At 34.9% G+C, this 17,432-nt stretch overlaps 2 protein-coding genes across 2 annotated transcripts in view; both read right to left on the reverse strand.

The window, feature by feature from the left end:
- The window catches only part of LOC148941773 (uncharacterized), a 31,368-nt gene extending 15,359 nt beyond the window's left edge, over positions 1-16,009 (reverse strand). The window contains exon 1 of the mRNA XM_089102965.1: positions 15,900-16,009. The gene's annotated coding sequence lies outside the window, so the exon portion shown is untranslated. The remainder of the gene's footprint in view (positions 1-15,899) is intronic.
- LOC148941774 (uncharacterized) lies at positions 5,542-6,030 on the reverse strand. The gene has a single exon (XM_089103601.1). It carries the CDS (start codon positions 6,028-6,030, stop codon positions 5,542-5,544), a length of 489 nt encoding a protein of 162 aa, XP_088959727.1.
- Positions 16,010-17,432: the final 1,423 nt, after the last annotated feature.

Below are 17,432 nucleotides of genomic sequence, written 5' to 3' on the forward strand. Positions count from 1 at the left end.
ACAGCAAAGCTTTCTTAACAAATCCGTTTGTTTTTCATTTTATAATTAATTTTAAAACATTTTCAAAGAAAAGTAAAGGGTAACATTATTCCAAAGATGAGCACAAAAAAAGGTCAATAATTTCTTAAGTATAGAACTACCATAAATCACAGACTACAAATAAACGAACTGAAATTAAAATGGATAACCCAGTGAAACTCAAAACGAGGAGAAACTACCACAAAGAGGAGTAGGGCTAAGGACATATGGGCCTTCTAAGGACCAGAACATAATTTACACTTTATTAAAAACAATTTTTACTTTGAGCTATGTTTTTATTTCTCATAACATCAAAGAAATTATATCCCAATCAGAACTCATATTAAAGGAAAAAGACCATGAATGTGAATTGGCAATTTAATATATTCTGATATATATTTCTGAGTCTTAATAACTTTGGAGGTATTGAAGTTATGAAGAGTAAAACATTAAATTTTTATTTAATTTTTTTTTATTCTGGATAGGAAACACTACATTTTCTTTGACTGTTAACATTTACATTGAAACTGTTTCTTGAGTTTTAATTTTAACAAAGCATCTTTTAACACATTTTAGCAAGGTTCTGAATATTTTATTTGAATAAAATATTTAATTTTTTTCTTTTGGTTTTTAAGTATAACTACGCACTTTACAAATATCTACATTCCCAATCCGGACAGTATTTAGTATTGTTAATTGGAGGGAGGGGAGGGGGGTTACTAAAACTTAAAAAATGCAACAAAATTGCTTAAATATGTTTTTACTACGCGTTTACGTAAGAAAAAACATTTCAGGGGGGGGGGGAAGGGTTTAAACCCCCCCCCTTCCTGGATACAGCTTTTCAAAAAATAAACTAAAAACAGAATAATATAGCCAAATCCAAGGTAAATTGAGGTTGAAAATTTTACATATTTTGATATATTTTGATGATTAAGATATTTTGATAAAATTGAATTAGAACATTGTTGTTCAATTTTAACAAAGCATACTTTAACACATTTCAGCAAGGTTCTGCGTCTTTTACTTGTGGCTACTATATAATTGTGTTCTTTTTTTTATGTTTGCTAGGCCAGCTACAAAATACCTAAATATAAAACTTTCAAAAACAGTATAAAAAAATTATGACTGGTAAAATAAGTTGATCATTAAGATAAATAATATGGCTGCCAGATAACAATCTTCACTTTTGTTTGTAATTTTTTTTTTCATGCCTGCATTAAAGAAAGATAAATTTATTCCGCCAGATGTTATGCTGCCTTCACCAACAAACAAAAATAAAGTTAATATTATCATATTTTATTTGACTTGTGTGAGAAAAGACTTTAAACTACCTTAGTTCATTAGGGTTTAATACAAGAGTATAGGAAATTGCATATTTATTTGTAACTCTTTCCCTGAACAATATTTAATAAGAAAGATAACACATGAAATTATTTACTAAGGCAAATGTAGCTTTAATTTTATTCTGTTACTTTAAATTTAACTGAATAACTTACCTTTCTTAACAGCCCACACTTCAGAAGGGGTGACATCTTCAGCCACTGGAATTTGAGGTAAGTCCACAATAGAGCCTCTGAATAAATTTAATATTGCTTTTCAAATTTAAACTACCAGCAATAACACTTGGATAGAATACTTCAGTTTTACAGGGGATGAGTACAAGCACAAAGTCCCAAAAAATAAAAAAGCTACAGTGACACCTTCAAATAAAAAAAAAGCTGATTGTGTCTTGATGCAGTTTAACACATTAGTTAAACTTCTTCAGCAATCAAAGCATTTGAAACATGATTAGTTTTTTTTTTAATAAAGAAAATGCTAAAATTTGAAGGCTGTCTCTTTATCTAACTGTAAATAAAGTATAGCACAAAAGATCAAGTATGGACCTTAATTTTGCTCCCAAGTGCCAATTAAGGTATGTCTAGAATTTAACTTCTAGCCAACATTAAAAGTAAAACTGCATAATTGAGTTTTTTTATCTAAAAAATTTAGTTCATGGAAAAGGATATATCCTCATAATTACCTTAATTACCTAAATTTGCACTTCAGAGCAAATTAAGATCCATTGGAGCTGTTACATGCTCCATACTTGAAGATGTGAATGAATAAACATCAAATGCATCCCACTATTAGCAAATTACCTTTATTTGATGCACTGATTGTTCAAAAATGATATGCTATGGCTTGTTCTCTAACAATTTTAGATGGAGCTGTAGGGCTTCTGTAAATACAAGCAAGTCTTGTAATATGCAAATTGCAAGCAAATATGCAAGCAAATCTTGGTTATATGAAACCTTTAGATCAAAGCAGACCAACTCAACATAACCATTAATGGGGGGAGTATGTTCCACTTTAACATCATATTCTACTCTAGCTATTACCAATACATCCGCTTCTGCAATTACTCGAACTCAAGTTTCATATTACCTAGTATCCAGGAATACAGATATGACTATCCTACAATCAAATATTATTATTCTTAGGACTCATCTCTGTTAACACCATCAAATCATATCCCTTATTTGTTAAAAGGTTTTTTACTTCCTCAATCTTATTGGTTAACTGATTAACATTGGCTACCAGTAATAAAAATTCCTTACGTATTTGTATATAATCTTTTTCATCCTCATCTGCTCTGCTTGGTTCTGAGACACTGTTGTAACTACACATCAACTCAAAGGGAAGGGATGAAACATTATTACTACTTGAAAGAGATTCAGCAGTAACAAATGTTGCTGATTCCAAACTAGATATTGAATCACTTTGCATACCATTATTTATATCAACAACACTCACAGATGAACAGTCTTTACTTTCAGAGGATAAACTATGGTTACTAAGTACACTATAAGTAGAAGATAGAGCATTGCTACAAATTACTCCACATGCTCCAAGTTTTTTTGAAAAATTTTTTCTCCTCTAATGACAAGATTGTTTTTGTCCTTAGATATCCAGCCCTACAGCTCTGTTACTAGAGCTCTACACTTTTCTCTATCCTCTTTTGAAATGTCTTTACGGATTTGGAGTCTAAACTGGATCCCAGTGGTATATTTTGCAGCTAGTTCAGAATCTCCAAAAATAGAGATGGTTAAGAATGGGTTGTTTTCCTTTCTTTGTTTTCTAGAAGAGGAGGCAATGAAAGCTCAAATACTTTCATTTAATTTGAAAAATAATGGCATAATAAAATTGCAGAAAATAAGCTTTTATTAACTAGGAAAAATGCCACTTTCCCAATGCAATTCGAACTCTAAACTAGAACCCAGGATGATAGTCACTGGTTTTGCTACAACTCTACTCTTATATTTATTTTATATGCAGGGAATATTTTTCAGGGCGAGAATTATCAGAGGGGTGGGGATTTTACATGTAGTGAGGGGATATTTTCAGAGGAAAAATTTTCTGCAGAAGATGAATTGCCTGCAGGGGCAATTTTCTGAGAGGAAAATTGTCTCATCTATAGTCTTAAATCATTTTTTTTTGTCTATTATCTTGTTATGCATCATGTATTTCTTGTTAAAATAGTTGGATGATTTATTTCCAGGGGAATTGTGAAAACCACTTGTTATAAGTTTAACCACTCAATTTTGATGGAATTATTGAAATTTAGGAGATTGGTACACAAAATGATTATTGAAAAGAACATAAAAAGAACAGTAAATTTGTAGTTGGTTATATAATTTAGCTAGGATGAAAGTGAAAGCCTCATTTAATGCCTTTTTATATGCTTTTTCATAATTTAATAATTGCTTCTGAGGCTAATTGCATCTTGAGCCCTCAAAGGCACCATCAAATGATGTTTTCACTTTCATCCTAGCTAAATTATATGGGCCAATGCACATTTACCATGAACTTTACCCCTCCCCCCCACCTTCACCCCCAATGTGCAAATATATAGGGTGAATTGGGGAAAGTCCGACACCTTAACATGTTTTTTTTTGTTAAATTGACTCTCAAGATTTTTTTTTATGAGTATCTCATATCATCTTCTATCAAACTTTTTTTTACAACAGTTTCCCATATTATTCACTTTCTGATTTTCCCATATACTGTGCTTGTAGCCCATCACCAGGTCTCAAAGTTGGTGCAGTCTGCTATGTTGGACTTATCCCAGCTTTGGGGGAAGTGCAACATATCCTACTAGCTTTTTTCAACAATATGTCAAAAATAATATGACTTCACCATCTTATAGGGCATTGAGGAATCACTATAAGTCCATAAGCAGACAATTTTTATGTCAAACTGACAGGCATCAAAAGGCCAGACCATACTTTTTTCTGCTGCTGTGGGGTAACTCCGACAGTGTCGGACTTACCCAACAGATAAACGTTACAAGCATCATAGCCGAGGTGCACAAATCATTGAATGTAAATGTGCTTGTATTTTTAAAAAGAAAAACATATCACACAAAATATGGTTTTACTCCAGATACAAAAAGTTACTCATATATGTTGTAGCTTACGTGTATGGGCATAAAACAAAGATCTACTGACGCTTGCTAGTAACTGCCTTGTACGATACAATAACCTGACGGATTTGGGGTATTTCAAATGGTCTGGTTTTCCCACTAAGTTTACTGGTCCTGCTTAATGTATTTGTCATCTACAGTATCGAAATCGTCTTTCTTTGGCCAATTGAAAGAGTAGGTGGCAAGGCTCAAGCAGTGAAGAAACTTGAGCTTAACTTTTCCCTTGTCAGGAAAGTCTAGAACCCTTCCTATGTAACCTTGTTCGTCATTCCTTGCATTGTATCTAACTGCATAGTACTCATTTAGCTTGGGAACAATCTTTTGCTTACTGGGTGTCTCCTTGTCGTCGCTGTCACTTTCTTGAATAGTATCTTGAATACTCTGATCATCCTCATCAGAGCCAAGTTCAAGGCTGATGTCTGATTTGCTATCACCCGTATCTCTATTGGCTTCCCTCTTAGGAAAATTTTCTTTTTTGATTTTATACCCTTCCCATCTGAACTTTTCTTCGTTCCTGTGCATTTTGCTTTCAGATTTTCGTCCCTCACCAGCACCTCTAGATGTTCTTTTGATGTTATCACTTCTGCCTCTCTTGCAATTTTCTTCCATTTTTCTATTCCTGAAACTGATTGTAGGTCGGGCCGCTTCATTGAGTCAAGAAGAATATTTTCAAAAGTTTTTGATTGGTTGCCAAGCAACTTCTTTGGACTAAAGGTAACAGAAAAGGTAATTTTTCTAGTTCAGTGTAGACAGTGGTTGTGACTTTAGATGTGCCTGAATTTTTCTCCTGCTCCATTTTCATTTGTGCATAGCGTCTCAACTTGGTAGGTTCAAACTTGGTTTGGTCAATTACGGATGGGTTTACTCTCATTGGAACACTCAGGTCAAAGATTCCAGTTGCTTTGAACGACTTTTCAATCAGACTAGGAGTGAAATAGGTATCCCATACCTTTGATAAGAGACATACAAAATCCTTCCTTGACAGAATGTTGCCAGGGTGCTCCCTCTGCCATTTCGAGAGATTCTGATCATAAGACACTTTCATTCCCTTGAAAACCACTTTATCGAGAGGTTGAAGCATGTGGAGGTAGCTTTAGGATTGTCACGTTAATTTCGTTTGCAAGTTTTGCAAGAGCAAGAGAAAGCTTTACACTTTTTGCAAGAGCATGTGTGCCATGTCCATCTAAGATGAGAAGTGCTTTTCCCTTTACATGAGAAAGAAACTGGAATTCAAACCAGTTCATAAAGAGATCAGACGTCATCCACCCTTTATTGGTAGATGAGTAAGATGCATCAGGGTAAGCTCCATGTACACGTATCCATGAGGTCCAGGTATTCTTTGCAGAGAAAACTATTAAAGGTGTGAATTTTTCTCCGTTTGCACTGATACAAACCAAGGCAGTTGTATTTTCACGTCCATTACCACCTGTTCTACAAGTGGCTGGTGAGCCTTTGGCTCCAGCAACTTTCGTATTTCCAGGATCCCTGCAGAAAGATATCCCATCCAAATTAAACCAGCACTGGGGCTTGTCAAGAATATCCATTGCCATGGCAGTTTCATATAAAAGCTCTTAAAAACCATACATTATGAAGGGGTCAGATTGCTGCAAAAGTCTTTTGTTTTCTAACCTTTCTAGTTTCTTTAGTGAAATTTTGTTTCGGCACTTGAACCCCACCCACCAGTCATGACCAGGTCGGTTGTCCTTAAATCTTGTTTGAACTTTGTTCTTGATGAGATATTCTTGGACTTGGTAAAAAAATTCCTGCTTGCTCAGACCTATGTCCCGCTTTTCAAAGTATTCAGAGACCCTGAGCCATATCCTTTTCTATTTCAGCACGAATTTCTTGACTCCTCCCTCCACCACAAACTGTTTTTTTGACTTTTGTCTTCTTCATAAGATGGTCATGCAAGGTAGTGCGCGGTATTTGAAATACTTTTGAAGCCTGTAGCATAGACATTCTCTTTGAAGATATCTCTGCTAGTGCGTTTTGTAGCTGAGTTGCATCATATGTTCCTCCAACCCCGCGTTGTGTTTTCGGAACATAATTACTAGACATCTAGAAAAGACCAAGGAATTATGAATGAATGGATGAATTTATTTGAAGGGGAATTATGAATGAATTGATGAATGTATTCGAAAACCTGTCACAAGCAGGTGTGCAAAAAATTCCAAAACAGCCAGCAGCAGAATTCCAAAAGCTGCCAACATTTTAGCAGCAAAATCCGTGATTTGACAGCTTTTCTTTGAGCAAGAAGTATTTCTATAGGTAAAATTTTCAGAAAAGTAACAAATGTAACTTAGTATAGCTTGCGGTTAGAAATATCAATAGTTTTCTTAATCATATTTAATCATATTAAAGTACTGTCTCATATTTACTCTAATACTGCTAATGGTGTATAGTATTCAAAGTCTCAAGTGTACAGTATATAGCTTACTGCTGGTAGTTTATGGATTGAGTTGTACACTCCAATGATATTGGTATTATAAAAATAATACACACCCAACTGCATTCTTAATATTTATTGATCACTGTACTACAACTATAAAAAGGTCAGTATACTTTTACTAGCATAGGAAGAAAGGTCAGTAATTCAGTAATCTATGTCTGGTTTTGATGTGTAGTAAATAATTGAGACATAAACTTTTGAAAATAGTGAAAAAATTATTTCAAGTCAAGTGAAAGTAATAGTTACTAGGGGTGGATTGTCGTCAGTGGTAAATTACTAGGGGTGGCAACCCTGAAAGAAAGGGGATTTTTGGGGAACCGATTTTGAGAATGTTTATGAGAAGACAGATTTTGGGGGAAATCCCCAAAAATTTGGGGATAGTGGAAGCACTGGTATTTTTGAAAAAAAAATGCCAACAAATTTTACAAGGCCATGAAAACTGTCCACTAGCATTGCTACTATGCTATCCCACTTTTTGCACGGTGGAGCACAACTTGTGTTTTGACACCTTTTCTTTGAGCAAAAATTATTTTATATGTAAAAAGGGTATTTTCACACAAAATCTGCCAACAAATTTGATACATGCCAAGTAGCATTTCTACTTTGCTACACTTTTTGCACGGCAGGTCACAAGTAAAGGTTAAGACGAAAAAAAAAAATACAGGGGAGAAAGATAAACAAAAGCAGGCACAGAACTGCAATTCATGAATGATCAACACAACACTACATTCCACTAAGTTAGTAAAGCCATCTAAGGATGGTTTCTGGCTTCAACGTTTATTATCTAAAGCTTAGAATCTGCTCTACCATTTAAAATATCCATCTTTGGTAACATGGGGTCAGTCCGACACCCCAGCGAAACTTCCCCCGTAGGGGGTAAGACCGACATGTCGGACTTTCCCCAGATGGGCTTTATCGTGGGTAAGACCGACACCCCTCTTATCTGTTCAACTAATAACATTAGCTTGTTTTAAAAAATCAGGAAGATGCTCCTGGTCTTCTAGTTTCTAAGAAATGAAAAAATATTCTTTATCTCTCTTACTTTATAACCTGCATAAGTTAAAGTAAAGTTAGTTACCTGTGTTCCTAAAAAAACGCCATCCAAAAAACTTCAAAACCCTCTGAACAGAAGGCATGCTAACTCTGTCAGAAGTTGATGGCACTGTTGCCTACTGCTACTAATATGGAAGAAAATATGAAAGCCTCCCACAGATACAATGGACCATAGACAAATTGAAGGTCGGTATCGGACTTACCCCACTGTCGGACTTTCCCTGATTCACCCTACCCTGAATTGTTGTTGGCAAAGTTTTGAATTGCAAAGTTAAAATGGTTTATGGTAGGAATGGGTAGGAAAATGGTGTATATTTGAGTTGCCTAATAAATGAGGTTTGAATTGTTATAAATAAGTATTTTTGGAATATATTAATCATGAACCACTTTTTTTAAAAATAGTGATATATTTTCAACCACTTTTCAATACCTTTACTGATATTGATAACTTCTTTGTGGTCTCTTTAAGAGCTCAAGTTGCAATTAGCCCCAGAAGCAATTACAGAATTATGAAAGAGCATAACAAAGGCATCAAATGATGTTTTCACTTTCATCCTAGCTAAATTATATGATCCACTAGAAATTTACCATCTTGAGTTACAGCTCTTCTGAAGGAAACATCCCAATAAAACATACAGGATTATTTTACTCCTTATTTTATGTTTTCAATACAAAATTCATTACTCTGACAAAAACCATGCATTCTCTCCCTACCTAATAATATATTTCTTTGTGAATGCTATCAAAAGTAATTGGTTTTCTGTTGAAAAGTTGTTTGTGTGACTTGAACTTTAGTCTGAACTTGTTTTCAATATTTACCAAAGTTTATTTTAAAAGATGGATTCAACAGAAAGGAATAAATAATTGTACTAATAGGAATGTTCTGAATATTATAAAGTAAGATTTCATTGTTGTCAGTTAGTTTCTTGGTATAAGCCTTAAGAACTATCTGAAGAAAAGCAAATACATTAAAATTCTACTTTAGCTACTTTTGTCTATCTTGTAAAGGGTAAGGTAAGGAAAATTAAACTTTCAGGGATGGGTCAACAGGCTAAAATATGTCCTCAGAAGGTATTTTGAAGTACCTACCTCTACTCTTTCTCACTCTAGAGGGTCCTGCAATTTGCCTACTTGACCAATTGAAAATATGACAAAACAACATTTTACCTGAATTTTCAGTTATCAGGTTTGGTACTTGTTTAGTATCCAGTAAACATGCAATATGTGAAGTTTCATTAATGCTAATGAAACGAAAAATTTATAACAAAAATATAACAGTTCAGAAACAAATTTGGGCTACATATTTGCACATTAGGGGTGGTAGGTAAAGCATAGCATATATTAAATACATTTCCTAACCTAGGTACCTTTTTTGCCCCTTAAACCCCAAAAAACTAAAGTTTAAATCTTTGTCATTGAGTGAGCAATACCTTACTAGTAAGCAAAAACCTGTTTTTTATACTGCTATATGTTTTTCATATAGCATCTTTGAAATTTTGATGCAGTCTTTTTTGCATGTTTACTAGATTCTAAACAAGTACCTCAGTTTCTTTTTCAATGGCTTTAGTTCAGAAAATGCAATTCCTGTTATTTGAGTAGAATTTTAAGCCATGTTAATGTTTTTTTTATTTAGGAAATGTATTTGCATATCTTTAAAACCTTATAAATTGGGATTGAGCAAAGTGGTGAAGCTGAAAAAAAAATTATTGTACTTCATTTAAGCAGAAGATCTATTTTGCAAGGATTCACTTTTATAACACAGATTTTTAAAGGTCATCAAAGGTCAGGACCCTCTAGAGAGAGGAGTAGGGGTAGGTACTTCTAAATACCTTCCCAGGACATATTTCAGCCTGTAGACCCATCCCTGAAAGTTTCATTTTCCTAACTTCACCCCTTTCCATGATAGCCAAAAGTGGCTAAAGTAGAATTTTACCAGGTAAAATTCTACTTTAGCTACTTTTGTCTATCTTGGGAAGGGGTTAGGTTAAGAAAATGAAACTTTCAGGGATGGGTCTACAGGCTAAAGTATGTCCTGTGAAGGTATTTTGAAGCACCTACCTCCACTCCTTCTCCCTCTAGAGGGTCCTGGCCTTTGATGACCTATACAAATATGTGTGTTATAAAAGTGAAACCTTGCAAAATAGATCTTTTGCTTAAATGAAGTACAACAAAATTGTTTTCAGCTGCATAGCTTTGCTCAACCCCAACTTATAAGGTTTTAAAGTTATGCAAATTCATTTCCTAAATTTTGGAAATAAACTATTTATATGGCTTAAAATTGTGCTCAAATAACTGAAATTGTATTTTCAGAGCTAAAGTCAGAGAAAAAGAAACTGATAACTGAAAATTAAGGTAAAATGCTGTTTTGACAAAACATCAATAGAAATAGATCTGCCATGTAGGCAAATGTCAGAACTCTTTAGAGAGAGAAGCAGAAGGGGAAGGTACCTCAAAATACCTATCCGGAATATGTTTTTGCATTTAGATCCATTCCTGAAAGTTTCAGTTTCCTAATTCAACCCCATTCCAAGATAGCCAAAAGTAGCTAAAGTAGAATTTTACCCCAGCCCCTTCTAATTGTCTCATGTAGCTTTTTTGTGTATTTGTGGTTTTGTTTTTTACATCAAGTCTAAAAGGGCCAGCCAAATCCTCTTTTGCCCCCCATCTCCCCTTTTCTCTCAAACCCTTTATGTCAAAACAAGAAAAAATGGTCTTTCATTTTTTGTCAAAGTTTATCAAACGGCACATCATTTGAAAGCTATTCTGCTTCTGAATAGCATTCTAGTGTTGGTTTCTAAATCAAACCTTTAAGGGCCACACAAATCCTTTTTTGCTTCCCGTCTCCCTTTTCCTCTCAAACCCACCCTGTCCAAACCAGAAAAATTAAAATTCGTAAAAAGATCCGTTACAATAAGATATATCTTCAATGACGAAGTTTTTATTACCTAGGATTGTCCTAGCTCCATAAACCCCCCTCCTACCCTTGAAGATAAGTATCTCCTACAGAGAAACATGGAAAATTCAAATTTGGTTGAAAAATTATCGGATAAGACTTGGATATTTAAAAACTTTGTGTCAGGGGCTATCAAATGATGGGTCGCTTGACAATATTCAAGTATATTTTGTTTTAACTGTCATAGAGGTAGTCTAGGGGTAGGCCAAATGAGGTCTTTTATTTTTTGTCAAAGCTTATCAAACAGCACATCATTTGAAAAGTATTCTTCTTCTGAACATGTTTTTAGCGTTGTTTTCTACATCAAACCTAAAAGGGCCAGACAAATCCTCTTTGCCCCCATCTCCCCTTTCCTCTCAAACCCTCTATGTCAAAACAAGAAAAATGAAAATTTGTAAAGAGGTTCGTTATAGTAAGATATATCTTAAATGGAGAAGTTTTCATTACCTAGGATTGTCCTAGCTCCATAAGCCCCCCTCCTACCCCTGAAGATAAGTACCTCCTACAGAGAAACATGGCAAATTCAAATTTGATTCAAAAATTATTGGATAAGACTTGGATATTTAAAATCTTTATGTCAGTAGCTTTCAAATCAGGGGTCGCATAACTATATTTAATTATATTTTGTTTGTGTTATGGAGGTAGTCTAGAGGTAGCCAAATGAGGTCTTTCATTTTTTGTCAAAGCTTATCAAACAGCACATCATTTGAAAGCTATCCTTCTTCTGAACATGTTTCTAGTGTTGGTTTACACATCAAACTCAAAAGGGCCACACAAATCCTCATTTGCCTCCCATCTCCCCTTTCCGCTCAAACCCTTCATTTTAAAACAAGAATAATGAAAATTCATAATGAAAATTCATCCGTTACAGTAAGATATATCTTAAATGGAGAACTTTTCCTTGCATAGGAATGTCCTAGCTATATAAACCCTCCTACCTCTGAATGTAAGTACCTCCCAAAGAAAAACATGGCAAATTCAAATTTGGTTCAAAAACTATTGGATAAAACTTTGATATTTAAAATCTTTATGTCAGCAGCTTTCAAATGAGGTGTCGCATGACTATATTCAATTATATTTTGTTTTTACTGTTATGGAGGTAGTCTTGAGATAGCCCAAATTAGGTCTTTCATTTTTTGTCAAAGCTTATCAAATGGCACATCATTTGAAAGCTATTATTCTTCTGAATATCATTCTAGTGTTGGTTTCTAAATCAAACCTATAAGGGCCACACAAATCATCTTTTGCCTCCCGTCTCCGCTTTCCTAGGACATTCCTAGGCAAGAAAACTTCTCCATTTAAGATATATGTTACTATAACAAATCTTTTTACGAATTTTCATTTTTCTTGTTTTGACATGGAGAGTTTGAGAGAAAAGGGGAGATGGGAGGAAAAAGAGGATTTGTGTGGTCCTTTTAGGTTTAATGTAGAAAACAACGCTAAAAACATGTCCAGAAGACGTATAGCTTCCAAATGATGTGCTGTTTGATAAGCTTTGACAAAAAATGAAAGACCTCATTTGGCCTACCTCTAGACTACCTACATAACAGTACAAATAAAATATAATTGAATATAGTCAATGCGACACCTCATTTGAAAGCTCCTGACATAAAGGTTTTAAATATTCAAGTTTTATCAAATATTTTTTTAACAAAATTTTATTTTGCATTATTTTTCTTTGGGAGGTACTTATATGCCGGGGGGGGGGGTAGTATGGAGCTCGGGCATTCCTGTGCAATGAAAACTTCTCTATTTAAGATATATCTTATTATAACGAATCTCTACGAATTTTCAATTTTCTTGTTATGACATGGAGGGTTTGAGAGGAAAGAGGAGATGGGAGGCAAAAGAGGATTTGTTTGGCCTTTTTAGGTTTGATTCAGAAAACAACACTAGAAACATGTTCAGAAGGAAGGATAGCTTTCACATGATGTGCTGTTTGATAAGCTTTGACAAAAAGCAAAAAACCTCATTTGGTCTACCTCTAGACTACCTCCATAACAATAAAAATAAAATATAATTGAATATAGTCATGCAACACCTCATTTGAAAGCTCCTGACACAAAGATTTTAAATATCTAAGTCTTATGCTATATTTTTTGAACCAAATTTGAATTTGCCATGTTTTTCTTTGGGAGGTACTTATAGCCTATTCAGGGGTAGGGGGGGGGGGTATGGAGCTAGGACATTCCTAGGCAAGGAAAACTTCTCCATTTAAGATATATGTTACTATAACAAACCTTTTTACGAATTTTCTTTTTTCTTGTTTTGACATGGAGGGTTTGAGAGGAAATGGGAGATGGGAGGCAAAAAAGAATTTGTGAGGCCCTTTTAGGTTTGATGTAGAAAACAAGACTAGAAACATGTTCAGAAGAAGGATAGCTTTCAAATGATGTGTTGTTTGATAAGCTTTGACAAAAAGTGAAAAACCTCATTTGGACTACCTCTAGGACTACCTCCATAACAATAAAAAATTAAATATAGTTGAATATAGCTATGCAACACCTCATTTGAAAGCTCCTGCTATAAAGATTTCAAGCATTCAAGTCTTATGCAATAGTTTTTGAGCCAAATTTGAATTTGCCATGTTTTTCTTTGGGAGGTACTTACATTCAGAGGTAGGGGGTTTATAAAGCTAGGACATTCCTAGGCAAGGAAAACTTCTCCATTTAAGATATATCTTACTACAATGAATATTTTAACAAATTTTCATTTTTCTTGTTTTGACATGGAGGGTTTGAGGGGAAAGGGGAGATGAGAGGCAAAAGAGGATTTGTGTGGCCTTTTTAGGTTTAATGTAGAAAACAACGCTAGAAACATATTCAGCAGAAGGATAGCTTTCAAATGATGTGCTGTTTGATAAGATGATAATCTCTGACAAAAAGTGAAAAACCTCATTTGGTCTACCTCTTGACTACCTCCATACCAGTAAAAATATAATATAATTGAATATAGTCATGTGACACCTCATTTGAAAGCTCCTAACATAAATATTTTAAATATCCAAGTCTTATCCAATAGTTTTTGAACCAAATTTAAATTTGCCATGATTTTCTATGGGAGGTACTTATATTCAGGAGTAGGGGGGTTTATGGAGCTAAGACATTCCTAGGGAAGGAAACCTTCTCCATTTAAGGTATACCTTACTATAAAGAATCTATTTACAAATTTTCATTTTTCTTGTTGACATGGAGGGTTTGAGAGGAAAGGGGAGATGAAAGGCAAAAGAGGATTTGTGTGGCCCTTTTAGGTTTAATGTATAACACTACGCTAGAAAAATATTCAGAAGAAGGATAGCTTTCAAATGATATGCTGTTTGATAAGCTTTGACAAAAAATGAAAGACATCATTTGGCCTACATCTGTAACAGTAAAGATAAAATATAATTGAATATAGTCATGTGACACCTCATTTAATAGCTCCTGACATAAAGATTTTAAATATCCAAGTCTTATCCAATAGTTTTTGAACCAAATTTAAATTTGCCATGTTTTTCTTTGGGAGGTACTTATATTCAGGGGTAGGGGGGTTTATGGAGCAAGGACATTAATAGGCAATGAAAACTTCTCCATTTAAGAAATATCTTACTATAACGAATCTCTTTACAAATTTTCGTTTTTCTTGTTTTGACAAGGAGGGTTTTGGAGGAAAGGGGAGATGGGAGGCAAAAGAGGATTTGTGGGGCTATTTTAGGTTTGATGATGAAAATAACCTTTGAAACATGTTTAGAAGAAAGATAGCTTAAAAATAATGTGCTGATTGATAGCTTTTGAATAAAAAATGAGGCAACAAAATTGGTCTGCCTCCTCCTCAATAGGCCTAACAGTCAAAATAACATTTTTTTGAATATAGTCATGTAACACCTCATTTGGAAGCTCCTGACAAAGTAATTCAAAATAACAATAAAAAATTCTATAAAAAAAATATTTAAGTCATTAATTTTAAGTTCACGCTTATATTTGTACTTTTAATTAAAATATCAAAAATAACAAAAAAATTAAAAAACTTAGTATCAGTTGAGAGCTGTAAGTGTCAGCAGTTTTTTTTAAGGATAGTTTTTATTTTCAGAGCTATAGGGTAAGCAATTTTAGGTCAGGGAGATAAACCCAGAGATGGGAGCCAGGAGATAACTTCATCCTGGTTATATTATTTAAGGCTATGGCTAGACAAATCAGAGAAGAGTGCACAACAGTAAAGGTGAGGAGAGATCAGATTTAAAGTGTCAAATAGGGAATTAAGTTGTAGGCTAATTTACAGTGCTTATTTCTCATAAGTAGGTCTAGGCCTATAGTCTTAATGAAGGACTACCGATACTTACTTTTTAAGCTTATACCTAAAAATATAACCGGTAAAATTCTACTTTAGTTACTTTTACTGAAATCTTTTATCTTGGAAAGGGGTGAGGTTAGGAAAATGAAACTTTCAGGGATGGGTCTACAGGCTAAAGTATGTCCTGGGAAGGTATTTTGAAGTACTTATCTCCTTCTCTCTCTAGAGGATCCTGAAATTTGCTTACATGACAGGTCTATACCTATTGAAATTTTGACAAAACAACATTTTACCTTAATTTTCAGTTGTAAGATTCTTTTTCTCTGGCTTTAGTTCTGAAAATGCAATTCTGTTATTTGAGTAGTATTTTAAGCCATTTCAATATTAATTTTCCAAATTTAGGAAATATATTTGCATATCTTTAAAACTCTATAAATCAGGATTGAGCAAAGTTTTGAAGTTGAAAACAATTTTGTTGGACTTCATTTTAAGCAGAAGATCTATATTACAAGGTTTCACTTTTATAACACACAGATTTTTAAAGGTCAGGGCCCTCTAGAGGGAGGAGTGGAGGTAGGTACTTCAAAATACCTTCCTGGGACATACTTTAGCCTGTAGATCTATCCCTGAAAGTTTCATTTTCCTAACCAAACTCCTTTCCAAGACAGCCAAAAGTAGCTAAAGTAGAATTTTACCATATAACCAACTGACTTAATTCCAGCTCGAAATAAAAAACAAATCACACAAGTGGGTCTGCCAGTCTTTTTTCTTAATCAAAATTTGAAAGAAATATTTAGTTTCCTAAATTCAAGATGGTTGTTTTCTAAATCATGCCATCTATTTATTGTGGACTATAGGTAACATAGTTTTCAGGCTACATTTATAAGCTGGCAATATTTTTTTTGACTTATCTTGACTTGACTTAAGTCCCATCCGTCCTCGAAGGTCGTTTTGGGGCCTCTTCATTCACCATGTTATTGATGTGGCGTCTGTATGAGCATCTATCTTCAGTCAGTGGTAGAAGTTGCGGCAGGTTGAGAGTAGAGAAGTTGTCTTTCCATCTCTTAGGGGGCCAACCTCAAGGGCGAGAACCATGCACGCGACCATCGAAGACCATTTTCGGCAGACGAGAATTTTCCATACGCTGGATGTGGCCTAACCACATAAGTTGTTGCAGTTTTATTTTATCAAGTATGGTGTGTTTGATCTTGAGGCTTTCAAACAACCTAATACTAGAGATCCTGTCCAGGTACGTAATGCTAGCAATACGGCGGAGTGACTTTGTTTCAAATGTGGCTAGGCGACGTTGGTCATCTGTTTTGAGGGTCCATGATTCACAGGCGTACATGGCAATGGGGATAATCAGTGTGTTAAAGAGTCTTGTTCTCAGCAGTGTCGACAAATTCTTGTTCCTCCAGATCGGCATCAAGGCTTTAAAGCTAGAGTTTGCAAGTGCCAGGCGCCTCTTAATATCTTTCGAGTGGTTTTTATCGGACGTTATAAGGCTACCAAGATAGGTGAACTCTTCGACCCATTCTAAGTTGTCACCACCGAGCTGGAGGCTTAAGGTTTCTTGGTTTTCCGACTTTCGCGAGCAGAGCATGGCTTTCGTCTTTGAGGAATTGATGGTCATTCCAAAGGAGCTGGTGGTTGATTGGATGTTGTCGGCTTGGGACTGAAGATCCCCAAGGCTCTCAGCTACTTTGTCTATATCGTCTGCATAAGCTAATTTATCAATCGATATTCCCCCAATGTGGACACCTCACGAGTTGTCAAGGAATGAGAAGACAGCGGTAAGGAACAGGTTAAACAGTTCCGGTGAAAGCGAGCAACCCTGCAGCACACCAGTCGATGTTTTAAAGCTATCGGAAAGGCCTTCTCCCGTCATGACACGGCTTTTGGATTTTGAGTACATATCTCTGATCAATGATACTAAGTTCTGTGGTATACCAAAATGGAGAAGAATTTACCATAAACCTTCTCTCCATAATATGGAGAGAACCTTTTCATTGCTTAAAGTCAATGAAAAGGTGGAAAATACTACGTCCGAGTTCAAGATACTTTTCCACAATTTGACGTACCGTAAATATCTAATCAATCGTTGACCTGTTTGGGTGGAAACCGGCCTGATATTCTGGAATCACAGCTGAAGATATAGCTCTTATACGCTCCAGCATTACTCTAGTGAGTATTTTAGAGGCGTGGCTCGTAAGGCTTATAGGCCTGTT

This window comes from Artemia sp. Qi Xiang Cuo, chromosome 17 (assembly GCF_049724085.1).
Source record: "Artemia sp. Qi Xiang Cuo chromosome 17, ASM4972408v1, whole genome shotgun sequence".
NCBI classification, from domain to species: domain Eukaryota; kingdom Metazoa; phylum Arthropoda; class Branchiopoda; order Anostraca; family Artemiidae; genus Artemia; species Artemia sp. Qi Xiang Cuo.